This window comes from Sorghum bicolor, chromosome 2 (assembly GCF_000003195.3).
Source record: "Sorghum bicolor cultivar BTx623 chromosome 2, Sorghum_bicolor_NCBIv3, whole genome shotgun sequence".
Taxonomy (NCBI): domain Eukaryota; kingdom Viridiplantae; phylum Streptophyta; class Magnoliopsida; order Poales; family Poaceae; genus Sorghum; species Sorghum bicolor.
The window spans coordinates 68,118,969-68,134,497 of NC_012871.2; the positions used below are offsets into that span (position 1 = coordinate 68,118,969).

A 15,529-nucleotide genomic window follows, 5' to 3' on the forward strand; every position below is an offset into this window, starting at 1 on the left:
AATGCATTTAGAAAAGGTAAAACGCTTTATAATTTAGAAAGTAGGGAGCTCTGCAATTGCGTCTTGTACAATCAGAGCTAATTTAGAAGCAATGGAGGCACACCTGAAATAGAAAGCCCCTCCATTAAGAACTAAATAATTATTCAAAATATTTCCTCAGGTTTTCCACCCTGAAAAAAAAAAACAGGGGTCCCAAAAAGTCTTGAATTTCCAAATTAGCCCTCTGAATGCTTGCTGTTTTATGTTCTATTTTTGCTGTACAACATCTCTTGGTTTAATAAAATCCTAACATCTGGGGCTTCCCATACTGTTTTTCGGATAAGGTCTTGTTTAGTTCTGATTTTAGTACTGTAGTATTTTCGTTTGTTTATGATAAATATTATCCAATTATAAATCAACTGGGCTCAAAAGATTCGTCTCGTAAATTACAGACAAACTGTGCAATTAGTTTTTGTTTTCTTCTATATTTAGTGTTTTATGCATGCGCCACGAGATTTGATGTGACGAGAAATCTTAAAATGTTTTTGAATTTCGGGGTGAACTAAACAAGGCCTAAGAAAAATAGGAAAGAAGGGAGTAGTTTATAAGTACAATGCTATTTACTTGTTTTCAGCATTTAAAATGTATAACAAATTAACAAGTAAATTAAACATAACATAACGAATAGAATCTCTCGTCTCCAGGCACAAACATTTTTGTGCAGTTTAAAGATTACACACGACTAGGATACAATCTACGGGTACAACAATAGTTCGACGATGGCTCTCAACAATATGGTGCGCTGTGCGCAAGGTTGGGTTCAGTTATTCGTCGGGGCTGGCTTGCTGTACGAGCATCCTTTCCTGTTGCACACGGTGCGGAACGGGTAGTTCAGGTTGTTGCACTCTGGGCAGGTCCAGCTTCCTTCAGGGGCTTCCTTATTGTTATTGTCCTTGCGAGATGAGCTCGTGTTACCTCCCTACGAGAGTGGAGCAGTTGATGACACCAAAATAAAATTTCAAAAGGAACCAATTTGCATACACTATTTTTTAAAAAACGTCTTGCTAATTGCACAATGGTTAAGACAGGTAGCCATCATCATTTAATCCGAAAAAACTGTCCATTAAGATTTATATGCACTTCATTTATACTGTGCCATATATGAAAATACAAAAAAGGAAACAGAGAGAACCATCTTACAATATGAAGACATTAAAAGATCTGTTGTTCACAAAATAAGTAGTATTGTTGTATTGACAGCAGTCCAAGAAAGGGGTAATCATGCTTACAGAAGTTGGCCTCGGGGCTCCACATTTCTTCATGTTGCAAGTGGTTCTGAAGGAAAAGTTAATGTTGTCACATTTGGGGCAGGTCCAGTCACCCTCAGAAAGTCCATCAGGGCCTACAGATAAGAATTTTCATAACAGCTGAGAAATCAGAAAAGGAAGAAGTGAACTACAACAACTAAATATGAAAGAGTTATGATAAACATGGTTCCACCGCAAAAGAACAGGCTGGTCAACTTTATTTACTTCATACAATTCTCAACATAGTGGCCCTGTGTACTGAACTGAGGCTTGAAGGATAATATGTTTCAGTTTCACCAAACTGTTAAACTATTATCCACTCTCATTAGCTGACAATGTAGGTATAATCATATGATCTATAAATATGCCAATAAATGCTGCCAGTTCTAGACTGAACTAACCCAAAGATAGAAAAGACATAAAACTTAACATTATCATACGATGAGTTCATCAAAATAATTGTAATACATCAGGGCCGAACATAGCAAATCACTAATTGATGAATGCCATTAAATTACAATGAGTCTGGAGAAACAAAATACATGCAATCAAAAGTATAATGATGTGAAAAGGAGATTATCACTTACCTCCACGGCGCTTTCGTGAAGCAATATTGTCATTGTTTTCAGCTAATGCTCCACCAGACCATGGGCTAGAAACCTATTTAAGACATTAAACATGATCACAACTCCCCCCAATAAAAAGGCGAATAGACGTTTATGGTTTTACTGAAGACAAACCGGCATTGGAGAACCTCTAAAGCCATAGCTATATCGGCCTAGCTCAGGTCCTGGGCCATATCCCATACCTGCAACAATTACCAAAAAAAAAGGTCAATAAATTATATGTTGAATAACTGCAATTATCAAGTGTGGAAGAAACACAGACCACTCATTGGCCCAGGTTGACCATATGACGAGAAAAGGCCATATGAACCAGGAGCTCCTACTGGTGGACCATAACCATATCGCATCCCAAGGTGCGGATATGGAGCACCATAGCTACCAGATCCAAGAGGAATTGGAGGTGGGGCACCACCACCTCCTCCGTAAAATAGAGGTGACCGGTCATATCCACCAGGAGGAGGTGCTGGCATCATTCTCTGTAAAACAAACAGAAGTTAATAAAAAGACATCTCAAACAGTTGAATAATTGATAACCCAGACATGATGCATAAACCTATTCCCTTTCATATGGCTACCACGAAACACATCAAATTTTAAGCAATCAGTGTCATAAGTATTCATCATAACTTCTTGACTAGCAGATGGTAGCAAGTGCTCATATAACATAAATATATACTAGAAAATCTCTAGAAACTGTGAATGAATATAAAATATATGTGCACGTAATCTCCCAGGATGAAAAAGGATGGGGGAACAACCAAACAAAGCTCCAGACCTCCAGTGTTTAACATATGTTCCACTTGACACTACACTAAAGATCATTAATGACATTACTTAGGAAGAAAATCTATGACAACTTACAGGACTTGGACTCGGTGATGGACGGGGTGCACCACAGGCTCCACGGTTGCAAACATTTCTAAAACTGAAGTTGACATTACCACACTGAGGACAATTCCAGTCCCCCTCCCTTACAGACACTGAAAATAGTAGAACCTTCTCTTAACCAACAAGACTCAAGTAAAACAAGACATTGTAATTAGTTCCCTTTCCAAAAGGAATGGGAAGGGCTGGGAAAAGAAGAGAGTATAATACATTTAACCCAGGGAGTTCTCCCAGCAATGCTAAGTAAACCATGAAATTGACTATCAATAAACACATGCATGAACTCTTGCGCACAGAAAGCAACCACAGCAAGCTACATTTTATTGTATTACATGGCTTTACAGACTCATTCTTCTGTCTTCAGGTGGCGGACTCTCAAATCCCGCAACTACTTTACACAGGCATAAGATTAACCACGATTGTAATCCACAAGGCACTAATCAGAACAAAATTAGATAAAAGGCATGGTAGTATGATATTGTTCTCCTTGAGGACTCCATGTATCGGATAGACTAAAATGGTGAGGCACCACGACCCACTCCCAAACAAAAATGCATATATTAGAGGCGCTCGTGTCTCTCAATATGGCTCAGCTGTCCTTGCGATTGGTCAATCCCTAATTCCCAAACAAAAAAAACCGAACAAATTCTGCCCGAGAAGATCTCCAGTTTGCAACTCGACTAAACCCTAACTCCGGCCTAACAAGCGCCTAACAAGCGAGCGAAAAACAGATCAGAGTGGGAAAGTGCCTCACCGTCGTTGCGCGACCTTTTCGACAGCGCGCCTCGGTTCTCCACCTGCGCGACAGCACCGAACTTACCCAAACAAATAAATCACAAACAAACGAGAAAAAAAAAAAGAGCGTCAGAAACCAAACCCTAGGCCGAGGCCGGCGCCATAATGGATTTGAACCGTAGACAATGGAAAAAGGTACCTTGGCGGAAGCCATCGGCGACGGGACGGAACACGGCGGCGGCGGCGAGAGAAGGGGAAGGACCGCTGCGCGAGAAATCGAGAGAGAAGGAGGGCTCGTAAAATTATTCTTTATTTATTTATCATGAGGATGGGATTGGATTCGCTGCGCTGGCTACGCGCCGCAGTGCGGTGGCCGAGCTGTGTTGTGTTCGAGCACCGAGCTGCGACTGCGAGTGGGCCTACAGTAGCCCTGGGCCCTCTGTTAATGGGTTAGTCCAAACGGGTGAACCCATGGGCCATGGAATCTGTAGTGTCCATTTGCCACGCGTTGGATTCGATAGCGATTAATAAAAATTTGAAGTCCCGTCCGTGTGAGAAAAAAATACAGATTTCCCGTGTACTTATCTTTTTTTACCTTTTGTTAATTGATTTTAAATTTTAAAAATTCAATGGTTCAGATTGTTTAGGAGCAATTGGAACAAGGTCCTTCAACGTGCGCGTGTGTATATACATAGAGAACGATGAAGGGCCTATTTTTCTTTGTACCTTGTCAAAGGAAAGGATAAAAATTCCCATGCTTGATTCTTAAAAAAGAATTGATTTGTGGCTGAGTCTAGGGAGACATGTCCGTGCATGGCATTCAAGGTGGTGATGTCAACGGGACTTAATCTTTTTGTTAATAAGAAGATGGAGTTGGGGGAAGTCATTTTGAATTAAGATACACCAATGTATTTGTGTTGGTTATTCTTGTTAAATTTTAATCAATTAAACTTTAGTCACCTTAGTAAAACTTTCAAATAGACTGACTAAAAAGGAGCTAAAATAAAGCTCTGTTTGGTTCCCTTGCTAAATTTTATCCAACTAAACTTTAGTCATTTTAGTAGCTACACTTCTAAACACACTGACTAAAAGGAGCTAAAATAGTTTAGTCATATTAGTCGTCCAAGAGTAGCTAAAATTCAACAAGGGAAACCAAACAGGATCTGGACCTTGTTTGGTTCCCCTTGCTAAATTTTAGCGAACTAAAATTATTTTAGCTACTCTTAGGTGACACTAATGAGACTAAACTATTTTAGCTCCCTTTTAGTTAATGTTTGGAAGTTTAGTTACTAAAGTGACTAAAATTTAGTTGGCTAAAATTTAGTAAGAGGAATCAAACAAACACTAGTCACTAAAAAATAATTAAAATAATTTTAGCCGGTTAAAATTTAGCAAAGAGAACCAAACGAACCTAAGAGTGCAAAAGAAGGAAATTTTCTCGATGGAAGATCTCAAGTAAGATATTCTGCGGTAATCAAGACCGCAATGCAAAAGAGCATCATATGGCTAAAGGCGGTGGACGAACACGATCACCCGTGCACTCAAATGCCGCCCTTAGGCGTTCCCGATTCCGACTCGACTTATAGTACCCCAGCACTCCAACGCGCGCGGCGAAGCTAATATATAAGGCGGCGGCATCTGTGCACGCATTTACGCATACTATACGTGCCTAGCTAGTAGCCAACGTAGCACCACCATCCAGTAGTCATCCACCATGGTTGTTTCCACCTCCGGCGCCGCGTGCTCGAGGCCGTCGTCGTCCCCCTGGTTCTCGCACTGGCTCTGCGGCTTCACGGCGGACTCCGTCGTCGTGCCGCGCCCAGATCGCCAGCAGCCGTCTGCGGCGGCGGCGTCCTCCTCCTCGGCAGCCGGGCTAGCCTCCGCCGCGTCTCAGCTGAGGCAGGTATGTTATGTACGCAGTCTTATCTATACTCGTCTTGCTGTTATGGTGCTTTTCTAGAATTTTATTTTATTGCGCTAGCCAAGTTGGAAATTGGAATCCAATCACACCCTGCTGGGGATGTAGTACGAGTTAATTTACTGTGGGTTTATTAGCCAGATAGACCTAACGTTTACCGTAGTTTCGCTATTTTTTTTCTTTTTGAGAATTATGTTCGCTAATAAAATTAAGGGTGTATTTAGTTCCCTATACAATGCAAAATATAAAATACCAACTACATTGAAATGATAAAATGCAAAATACTAAAACTTTTAGGGTTATGTTTAGTTTCATTCAAAATATAGAATTTATTGCTTTTATTAGAACCTTTTGAGGTCTTTTCGGTTTTTTTGGTCTCACCAAAATGGAAAATAGCTACCAAAAATTTTGTATGGATGAAAAATCGAATTTTTTTTTAGCATGAAAGGGAAACTAAACACACTTAGAGCATCTCCAAGAGACTAGTTAAAATTATATTCTAAACTACAAAATTTAGCCATTGTGTAAAATAAAAAACTCACTCAAAGCATAGAGTTTCACGACAACCTTTGTATAGGACAGCTAGTGAGGACGACATGCTATATATGACAAGTGAAAATTTAGAAATAGCAAACTTGCTATTTTAGTAAACCAGATAGCATATCTATTGGACTTTAATTTTTACTTTAAAAATATAAAAATAAGCTAGATAACATGGATAGCATGTTGCTGTTAGAACGCTAACGAATGGACGTTGAAAAGGCCAGATCGAGCCCCGCGCCAAAAAGTCGCGGCCCACTCCGATCGATGGCTACCGAAGCCCAAAGGCCCACCGTCTATACTTGTCTCCGCGGCGTCTCGGCTTTCCATTTTTACCCCTTTCTCTCTCCTCTCCGGCAGTTGCCGTTGCTCTGCGGCGCACTCCTGTCTCCTCCTCCTGTCAGTAGCCGCTGCCGCCGACCCTACAAGTGGTGTGGACACGCCGCCGCGGGCATGTTCGCCTGGATCCTCCGGGGCTGCCGCGACGAGAGCTCCGCCTCCGACCAGCTCAAGCAGGTCGGCCTCTCACCCCCAAAAATCTGTTTTTCCCCGTCGATTTCGAATGAACCACAGCAGGAAAAGGAGGCCTTTCCCCCCTTTTGCCATTCGCGAGTCTTGGGGTAAAGGATGGGACTAATTTCCTGTACGATCTTACCAAGGGGAATGAAGGACGGAAACTGTGAGGTAGAGTGATAGACAGGACTGGGCAGTTCGTGTGATGTCTCATTCTGGGACTTGGGTGTTTTGTTTCACTTCCTGGATGGACTTGGACGATATAATAATAAGCAGATTGTTGATCTGTTCTTTTGTCAAATAAACTGCTGGTGGATCAATGTGGGGTGGGGTTTCCTCCTGTTACCTGGATCAATGAGCAAGTTTTGGTAGCTCCATGTTGAGGAAAAACATTACAAACATTTTTGTTTTCTTCTGAAATGTTGTTTCCCACCCTTCTACATTCTCTAATTAAAACAAATTGCATCCTGCACTGCGTAGTCTTGCACTTGTGCTCACTGAACTTAAGGCTATTTCATTTTGCTGCGCTTCTGAACTAACAAAAAAAAACTAAGAGAAATACTGAATTAAATTAAGGGAGTGTGATCTGATCTGATTCATGTATTTCATTTCTCGCTGCTGAACTGATCACTTACAATATACGCTGGCTTTGCAGGCTCGTGATGTGTTCAAGGCCAAAGAGGCGGTGTTGCAAAAGAAGATCTCTCAAGAGATGGAACGGGCCAAGGAGTTCACAAAGTCGGGAAACAAACAGGCGGCAATGCAATGCTTGAAGAGGAAAAAGTACTATGAGAGTCAAATGAACCAGGTTGGAAGCGTTCAGCTACGCATTAATACCAAGGAGAGAATGATCGCTGATCACATGGGCAACAAGTAACACAAAGTGAGAACACATCTCTGGAACTATGTATCGAACACTGACTGCATTGTTCTGTTCACATATGCAATCTTGTGAGATGTCAACCATTGGTGTGTTCTTTGCCAAACAGCACATCACACTTTAACATTAGGCCTTGTTTGGATGTTGTCGGATTCACCTTAATCCACATGTGTTGGAGTGGATATGGGTGGAATTTAGTTCAATTTCCACTCCAACCCACCCTAACACATGTGGATTGATGCGAATCCGACTACATCCAAACAAGGCCTTAGTGTGACCTTAATACAAGAATAAGATATTGCATTTTGGACCAGACTTCTTGTTTCCTAGGCATGACAACACTTATTTCCTAGCATGTTGTACAGTGTATATAGTGTGAGCCATACTTGTTTTGCATCCACATTCTCATTGTATTCAACTGAATAACAATTACCAAGTCATTTGATGTTTTAAATTTTTTTGGCACTCACACAAGGGTTACAAGGTGGTTTTTCTTGAGTTGAGATAGAGATCATGTATTCCTCTCTTTGCAGGCGCTCTGGGGCAGCAGAGTAAATCCATGAATCTTGATTAATATAAGTTCAATCATGTTTTGGCGATAGCCTATAATAATTGGAGAGGAAGCTGAACGTTTTCACTATCTCTATCTAAGCACAACACTCAATATGTGAATATCCACCTTAGTGGATCTATCTATTGCTGCCTCCGCTTTCAGATTTTCCACTGCTGCTGTTTCTAATGCTCCCTCCGAAGTTACTATGTCACCTGGTCCTAATTTCTATTTTGAGCAAGTACATAACCTAATTTCTTTTTTCAACACGTACATAACCAACATTTCGTCACAGAATTCAGATTTGCCTTTTCTTCTCATGACGAAAAAGATAAAACTTTGGAAAGAAAATGCATATAATCTGAAATCCATTTCAAAATGGGCTATCGAACACAAAACAATTTGTTGCTTATGTGATCTTGTACAATTGTCATTCACCAAAAGATGGTTCTCTTTTGCAGAGTAAATGATGGCAGTTTGTATTCCTGAGCAGCTACGCTAACCTCCAAAACAGCAAGTCAGCCAGCCTCGAATCAATCATGTAACATAGACATAGCCTTGTCCTTTTGTTATCGTTCAGTAAATTACACTGTAAACAGTCTCTTTCCTCCCATTTAGCTCCTGTTTCTTCCTGTAACATAGAGATAGCCTTGTCCTTTTGTTATCGACTTATCGTTCGGTAAACTACACTGTAAACAGTCTCTTTCCTGCCATTTAGCTTCTGTTTTTTTTTCCTGAACTTTCAGTTCAGCGTGATCACATCTGTGCGAATGTTTTCAACCTTGGATCGAATTTTCATTAGCTTTGCGCCCCGTTATAACAAAATTTTTCCCTTTCTAACCACAAACATTGAGCTGAATGGATTGTTCACTGCTCAAACCTAAGTTCATGATACCTGGATCGGTTGAAGCACACTGCAGAAAGCGGGGAATAGTTTGGAACATGACTGCCCTTTTAAAAGTCGTACTTTTTTTTGGTAATGGATTTGCTTGAACTTAGTGTTTTTCTATCACAATAAATCAGCAAACAGCACTTTTCAGCATCAGCATAAACCAAATTTCAGCAAAACATAACAGGGAATACTAGACACAATCGAAAGAACTTGAATCCGGTTGTCTGATACAAAATTTCTGAAGTCACGCTTCACCAAAAAAAATGTCGCGGGCCTCTATCATCTGAAATCTGAAAAATAAAAACGCTGAAGATTCACGTCACATCAATCGCCAATTGGGCACCTGCAGTGCCCATGGAAACGAACCTGCGAGCACCTCAACACACAAAATGTAACTTGAGAATAAACCAGTGCCACAATCATAACAGCGCTATCTCTGCCATGGGCCATTTACTGCCAAATAAATGCAACATAACGTTTATGTTTGACCTTGTACATCCCTACCAAAGACACAAACGAGCAGTTTGACCAGAAGGCAAAATAACAGACTCGCTACAATGGAGGCATGGCATGACAGATGTACAAAGTTTCCTCAACTCTGGCGTCAAAATGTCTCAATCAAGGTATCAGCAGCTCCCATTCTGGGAGAAATTGGTAAGAGCTTAATTGAAACTACGCCGGTGGTTGTCGCCTCCTGCAATATCAGTGCATCATATTAATACAGCACCATAGTTTTCACAATAGAACATAATTCTGTAAAAGGATAACATTTGGACAGAACATTAAACTTCTATGCTTGAAGTTACAAATGCAGCTAAAAACTACTCCATCTGTTCCAAATTGTTAGTCATTCCGGCTTTTCTAGGTACATAGCTATTCCTATGCACCTAGATATAAATTATGTCTAGATACATAGTAAAAAGTTATGTATATTGAAAAGCCAGGACGAATTACAAATTAGGAATGGAGGGTAGCTAATGTTTTAATATGTTTATAATTCTAGCTAAAAACATTATCCTTCGGTACAATTAGATAAGAATATATCCAAACAGATGCATACAAAAGCTAAAGATTAGCAGGACAATACAAAACCGCACAACCTAGAGTGCCCTATATTTTATTACCTTTTTGGTCGGACGCGGTCCTCTTCAAAATCCATTATTCCTCCAGATTCAGAGAGAAAGTCGTCATGCCCCCGTAAGTCGATGTCTGCCTGCTTAAATTGTTCAACTTCTGCCATCAAGTAAGAAACATGGTTCGGCAACACTATTTAATACAGTAGTTGCCATTATATGAACACTAAAAAAAATAATAAATCTAAACAGAAGGCAGTAAGGTAGAAGTAGGAAAATGAGGATAACAGAGCATAACTCATCACAAGATGCAAATTATTCCTTTTTTCTTCAGTCTTACTAATAACAAGAAAAAGTGGATAACAAATGCTTCAGTTTAATCCAGCTCACCTTGATTGATTTTTTGGCCTCTTCCACTCTGTCTTCAAATTCTTTCTGGTGCTTCTTGTTCACCTCACTCATTGTATCAGCCCACTTGATTTTCTCCTGAATTTGATGCAACAGGCTATCTGATGTTCCCAACCTGAGCAATGTTACATTTTCATCAGAACTTGTAAAAATGTACTTTGTTTTCTTTGAGTTTCACCTCATGGCGCACATAAAGAATTGAGTAACCATAACGTATGGACATATTGCTACAGAAATAAATAATCAGCGAAGGATGCCGAATTCACTACCATATGATCTTCTTAAGTTGATATTATCTATTTCCAGTTTAACAATAATAATACCATAACAACAGAAGAAACAATGAAAGTACATCCAGGTGAAAGGCAAAACCTTAAGAAACAGAAAGCAATTATACCTTAAATTAGAGTGTTACTCAAACAAACCATAGATTTTAGGGAACAATATGGTGCACACTATTTCATCACATCATGATCATAGTCACATAAAACAGGGTCGAAGGTGTCGACCCTCAACCCAGGAACATGAACCCCGACCCGGGTACACGGGGTAATTTTTGATCCTGTAGTGTAAAAACCTCTCACAAGTAGTGTACTACGTTCCTCGACACGAGAACTTCGTAAGTTGTGACTATGATCATGATCGTCCTACCAAAACAAATTACTTCCTCCATCCCAAATTGTAAGTCATTCCAAGAATCTTGGTGAGTCAAACTTTTCTAAGTATCATTAGATTCTTTCTTAATTATATTTTCATAGTATACTCACTTTACGTTATAAATCTTAGTATTTCTCTCTATAATTTTGGTCAAACATGAAAATGCTTTGACTCTCCAAAATTCTTGGAATGACTTACAATTTGGGATGGAGTATCTCATAAGACTAATATAGGTCACTACCTTGTAAGACACCAAGAAGAGTAGCACAAACAATCAATAGAAGATAAACAAAACAGAAAAAAAGGTTGTCCGTCCCATGGCAAGCAAACCACAATGTGACATCTTAACGTTGTACATGAGAAATAAAATTAAATGGCAATTACAAAAACAAGCATTCACATTTTTTGGGAAGTAGAGAAGTTGTATTAAACAAGCATGCACATTTACTAGATGTAGAAAGATTTCTTAAATAAGCATACACACCAGTCAGACAAGGTCTCTATCATGTTGTTTAGCTGATCAGGTGTAAGATCTCTTCCAGCTGCAAATTGTACCTAAAATGAATGAAGAGAAATTCTTTATAAAAAAACTTATCATTAGACAGATAGAAAATGATGCCACAGATACAAGCTGCAAGCATCTTACCTCAAAGCACCTTCTCAGCTGATCCAGTTTGCCTCTAACGATACCCTACATAAACATGCAGAATATTATGGATATGATGCTATGGCAACGCTAGAAGTATTAGAGACCATAGTAAAACCACTGGAAATAATCAAAATACTACTAGTAGTGGTAAATGATAGATTTTCAAATGACACATTTTCAAGTCTCACAAGGATGGTTTATACAAAGATTAAGTGCATAAATCGAAAGAGGATGTAACAACTCACCGAGTACATGCACTCATTGATTAGGAAATCTTCGAGTTCTCTTACGTTGGAAACGTCCAACTCTTGCATGAGCTGATCATACGGTAGTATCTGAAGAAAGATTAGAGTGAACAAGGGAGTACATTACAATTCTACAGGAAAAAAATATAGCATGGTGTAGAAGGTAAAAGATATTGCTACAAGAATGTTTCTCCCAATGTTAAGCTAAGCATAATATAGGTCCATGCATTTCATAGATTTGGCGCACATAATAAGGTCAGATTTTCAGTCGTTAGTTAACTAATTGACCAAAGAAAATAACACTTTCCCCTTCAAAGTTAGTTCCTACTAGGCTACTACGCAGAAATATTTACCACTAGAAGAACAAAGAGGAGGATTTAAGAAACCTGTACAACAAACATGCAAGATGGGTAGCTACCATTTACATGCCTGCATGTGATGGCAAGAAATAAGCTTATAAGCATAGCTTGGCAGAGCTAGAGCAAATTTGAGGGGGTTCGGCTTGCCTTGAGGGTGTGTAGAATTTTACTGTGAGGGTGCAGATATGTGAAAAATTAGCCATAACCACTGTTTTTTCAATTGTGTGGGTGCACCTGCACCCACTAATGTCACTATAAATCCACCCCGCCTTGTGTCATTGGCATGCTATAGATGATGATTGCTAAAAATATTGGATAGGTTTTGTCAGAATTTGCACCTTAGTTGACTCTGCCAGAGTTAGCACACTGAGTTGCTTTAGCTTCCGGACCTGGTCAGGCAACAATGCTGGAAGGGATCCAGAATTACCTACACTTGCATGAAGATACATTAGAGAACAAAACAATGTGCATATCTTGCTATATAGAAGTACCAATAAGTAAGCCAAACTTGGACATTAACCACTAAATAATATGCACGCTGAAGCAATGGTAGATCAAACAAGCATAAATAATTCATACTGTTATTTATGAACAGTCAAATGCTCATTCATAGTAGTTGGTAAAAAGGTGAACATCTTAATAGCGCAACCGCTGTTCGCTAGCATGACAATGTGGCATGTGATGTGTTCTCAGTTTGCTGACTAGAAACAGAATTTTAAATTTGAGTCATCAGCAACATTCTCTAAAATGTGTGGTCTCAACATCAGAGCTCCATCACCCACCCAATGGCCTTCATCCAGAGTAAAATTTCCGAGTTCATACTCATATTTTTTAGACAAGAAAGCCCATGGTCCAGCTTTTATTGATTGAAAGCCACAGGTATTGTTGCTGGGAGTAGTCAAAACAGACAGACCAAACAGCGCAACAAGGAAAAACCCACAGAACAACACGCATACACGAGACGCAAAGCCGCAAAGGACAAACAATGCGAGAATTGCAAAGGCGCAATCCACGATCTTACTCTTGTAGTCCTTCAAGGTGCCGTAGGCGAAGAGCCGGAGCAAGTCCAGTGACGACGCGTACTGCGTGCCAGCGAGCTGCGCCAACAAACAAACAAACCCGCGTCAGATCGAGCCGCACACCACCTAATCGACGCGAACACAAACGGATAATTATACCCTAACCCTAGTCCGGCAGGGGTGCGTAACAAATCAGGGCGCCGAAAGGCGGGGTGCGTACCTTGGAGAGGGCCGGGAGGGTGAGGAGCTCGGAGAAGGCGAAGAGGGCCGGGTGGGAGGTGGCCTCAAGCACCAGCGCGGCGAGCTGCGGCGCGGACGACAGCGCCGCCGCCTGAGCGGAGAACTGCGCGATCAGCTCCGCCTGCCGCCGCTCCGCGTCCATCGCCATCTCCCCGCGGCGAGTCGGGAGCGCTAGGGTTAGGGTTTGGAGGATCCGATGGGACCTCCTGGGGTTTGGGCGTTTCGCTTTCGGCCTTCGCTCTCGCGTCCGTCCTTAATGGTGTTCTCGGGGCGACGGTGCGGACCGCGAGTTTGTTTGGAGGGTTTTGGCCTCTACCACGCCTGCGCCTGCTTGTGCGGTGCGGTGCTGCGTTTGGTTGCGTAACCCAAGCTAGCTCTATAGCTCGACCTGTTTATATAAAAATTGTTTTGTTGTTAAAAATATTGTGTCTTGGTCTTTCTATATTTGGTCTAAGGCATTGTTTAGTTCCGAAAATATTTTGGATTTCGGTACTGTAGCACTTTCGTTTGTTTGTGACAAATATTATCTAATTATAGACTAACTAGGATCAGAAGATTCGTCTCGCGATTTCCAGCTAAACTGTGTAATTAGTTTTTGCTTTCGTCTATATTTAATGCTTCATGCATGTGCCGCAAGATTCGATGTGACGGGGAATCTTGAAAACTTTTTGTTTTTTTGGGTGAACTAAACAAGGCCTAAATCAAACTACTCTAAATTTGATTAAATTTATATAAAATAATATCAGCTTGTATGTCAAATAGGTGTATTATAGAAATACATTTTGTATAACAAAATAATAATAATTATTCGATATATGATTGATATTGAGTCTGTTTGGTTCCTTTTACTAAATTTTAGCCAACTAAACTTTAGTCACTTTAGTAGCTAAAGTTCCAAACACACTAACTATAAAGAAGCTAAAATAGTTTAGTCTCATTGGTCACCCAAGAATAGCTAAAATAATTTTAGCTGACTAAAATTTAGCAAGGTAAACCAAATGGAGCCTAAAGTATTAGCAAATATACCGCACATGCGAAACCTTGCATGGTCGTGTGGAATTGGGTGATTGTATTAATCGGTAAAAGTTATTAAATATTTTACCATCACTAGCTAGCATATATATGTATGTTGCAATGCAAGGCATAGCTTATTGTACCACACAACAAGACATGAGCGGGGCAATGAGTTATGGTGGATGGGCTAACATATAAAAAATAGGCAAAGTTATTTTTCTTCTTTTAAAATTAGGTATAGATGTAAATATAGATGTTTTTTTTTGAGAGATGCTTTCCACGCTTGCCATGTTGTTTGATGAAACTTCAACTTGTGTACTTGATAAAATAAAACAAATCAATGATGTGTGTAAATATAAAACTATACTAGAAATAATTACTTAATTTCTTAATGAAATGATGTCTATATTGTAAGAGTTTCCCTTCAGATGGATAATAAAAGAAATTGAATCAAGTAAATATCCCAAAGATGGAAGTTACTGTCTGGTTGGTGGAATAAGTTCTCACATTGGAATCCAAAGAAACATTGTCAATAGGTAGGTTGTGAAATGATTATCCCTTAGAACGTTTCTATCGCGTCCACGGAAATGGCTCTTGGTTGGCTTCGCTAAATTCCGTTTCTAGATTCTCATGTACACCAATGGTCATATTTTTTTGTTCTAGTTATCCTTTTAAGTGCAACAAGTTAAAATATGTTTATTTAAGTTATTATTCTCCCACAAAAAGTTTTGAATTTTTAAGCATATTTTTATTGATATGATTTTTATGTAAAACACAAATCAAAATCTAATCTACCAGCTAAACGGGGCAAAAAGTGATTATGATTCATCGTCTATAATGTTTCTTGAGAAAATATGGATCTTAAACATTTATATTTTTCTAATGAAAAAAACTAGGTCCTCACTAAACGGACCCCTAAATTCTATGCACAAATAAATCGTGATATTTCTTTCTTTCTTTCTTTCTTTGTGTTTATTGGATTTTTATTTGGATATTCATATTTAAGACGAATACATAAATCGTCGAAAGTGCATCCATGC

At 39.7% G+C, this 15,529-nt stretch overlaps 3 protein-coding genes across 8 annotated transcripts; 1 reads left to right on the forward strand and 2 right to left on the reverse strand.

The window, feature by feature from the left end:
- On the reverse strand, window positions 578–3,942 carry LOC110433179 (ranBP2-type zinc finger protein At1g67325-like). 3 transcript variants are annotated; one of them, XM_021454935.1, is made up of 8 exons: window positions 3,732–3,942; window positions 3,552–3,612; window positions 2,774–2,892; window positions 2,175–2,388; window positions 2,027–2,094; window positions 1,874–1,946; window positions 1,269–1,381; window positions 578–958 (listed from the first exon to the last, which is right to left on the reverse strand). In XM_021454935.1, the coding sequence occupies exons 1-8, from the start codon at window positions 3,744–3,746 to the stop codon at window positions 800–802; spliced, it is 822 nt and encodes a 273-aa protein (XP_021310610.1). In that variant the 5' UTR covers window positions 3,747–3,942; the 3' UTR covers window positions 578–799. The 3 variants fall into 3 exon arrangements, with proteins under 3 accessions (XP_021310610.1, XP_021310612.1, XP_021310609.1); XM_021454937.1 differs by having other exon boundaries at window positions 3,552–3,594; window positions 3,732–3,889; XM_021454934.1 differs by having other exon boundaries at window positions 3,552–3,594; window positions 3,675–3,889.
- On the forward strand, window positions 6,313–8,692 carry LOC8077455 (vacuolar protein sorting-associated protein 32 homolog 1). 2 transcript variants are annotated; one of them, XM_021454189.1, is made up of 3 exons: window positions 6,315–6,506; window positions 7,159–7,386; window positions 8,395–8,692. In XM_021454189.1, the coding sequence occupies exons 1-2, from the start codon at window positions 6,444–6,446 to the stop codon at window positions 7,378–7,380; spliced, it is 285 nt and encodes a 94-aa protein (XP_021309864.1). In that variant the 5' UTR covers window positions 6,315–6,443; the 3' UTR covers window positions 7,381–7,386; window positions 8,395–8,692. The 2 variants fall into 2 exon arrangements, with proteins under 2 accessions (XP_021309865.1, XP_021309864.1); XM_021454190.1 differs by lacking the exon at window positions 8,395–8,692 and having other exon boundaries at window positions 6,313–6,506; window positions 7,159–7,848.
- LOC110432932 (COP9 signalosome complex subunit 7) lies at window positions 9,017–13,841 on the reverse strand. Of its 3 annotated transcripts, none has more exons than XM_021454186.1 (9): window positions 13,456–13,841; window positions 13,238–13,313; window positions 12,555–12,643; window positions 11,858–11,947; window positions 11,610–11,654; window positions 11,448–11,518; window positions 10,289–10,421; window positions 9,950–10,038; window positions 9,017–9,519 (listed from the first exon to the last, which is right to left on the reverse strand). In XM_021454186.1, exons 1-9 carry the CDS (start codon window positions 13,621–13,623, stop codon window positions 9,498–9,500), a joined length of 783 nt encoding a protein of 260 aa, XP_021309861.1. In that variant the 5' UTR covers window positions 13,624–13,841; the 3' UTR covers window positions 9,017–9,497. The 3 variants fall into 3 exon arrangements, with proteins under 3 accessions (XP_021309861.1, XP_021309863.1, XP_021309862.1); XM_021454188.1 differs by having other exon boundaries at window positions 9,950–10,055; XM_021454187.1 differs by having other exon boundaries at window positions 9,950–10,058.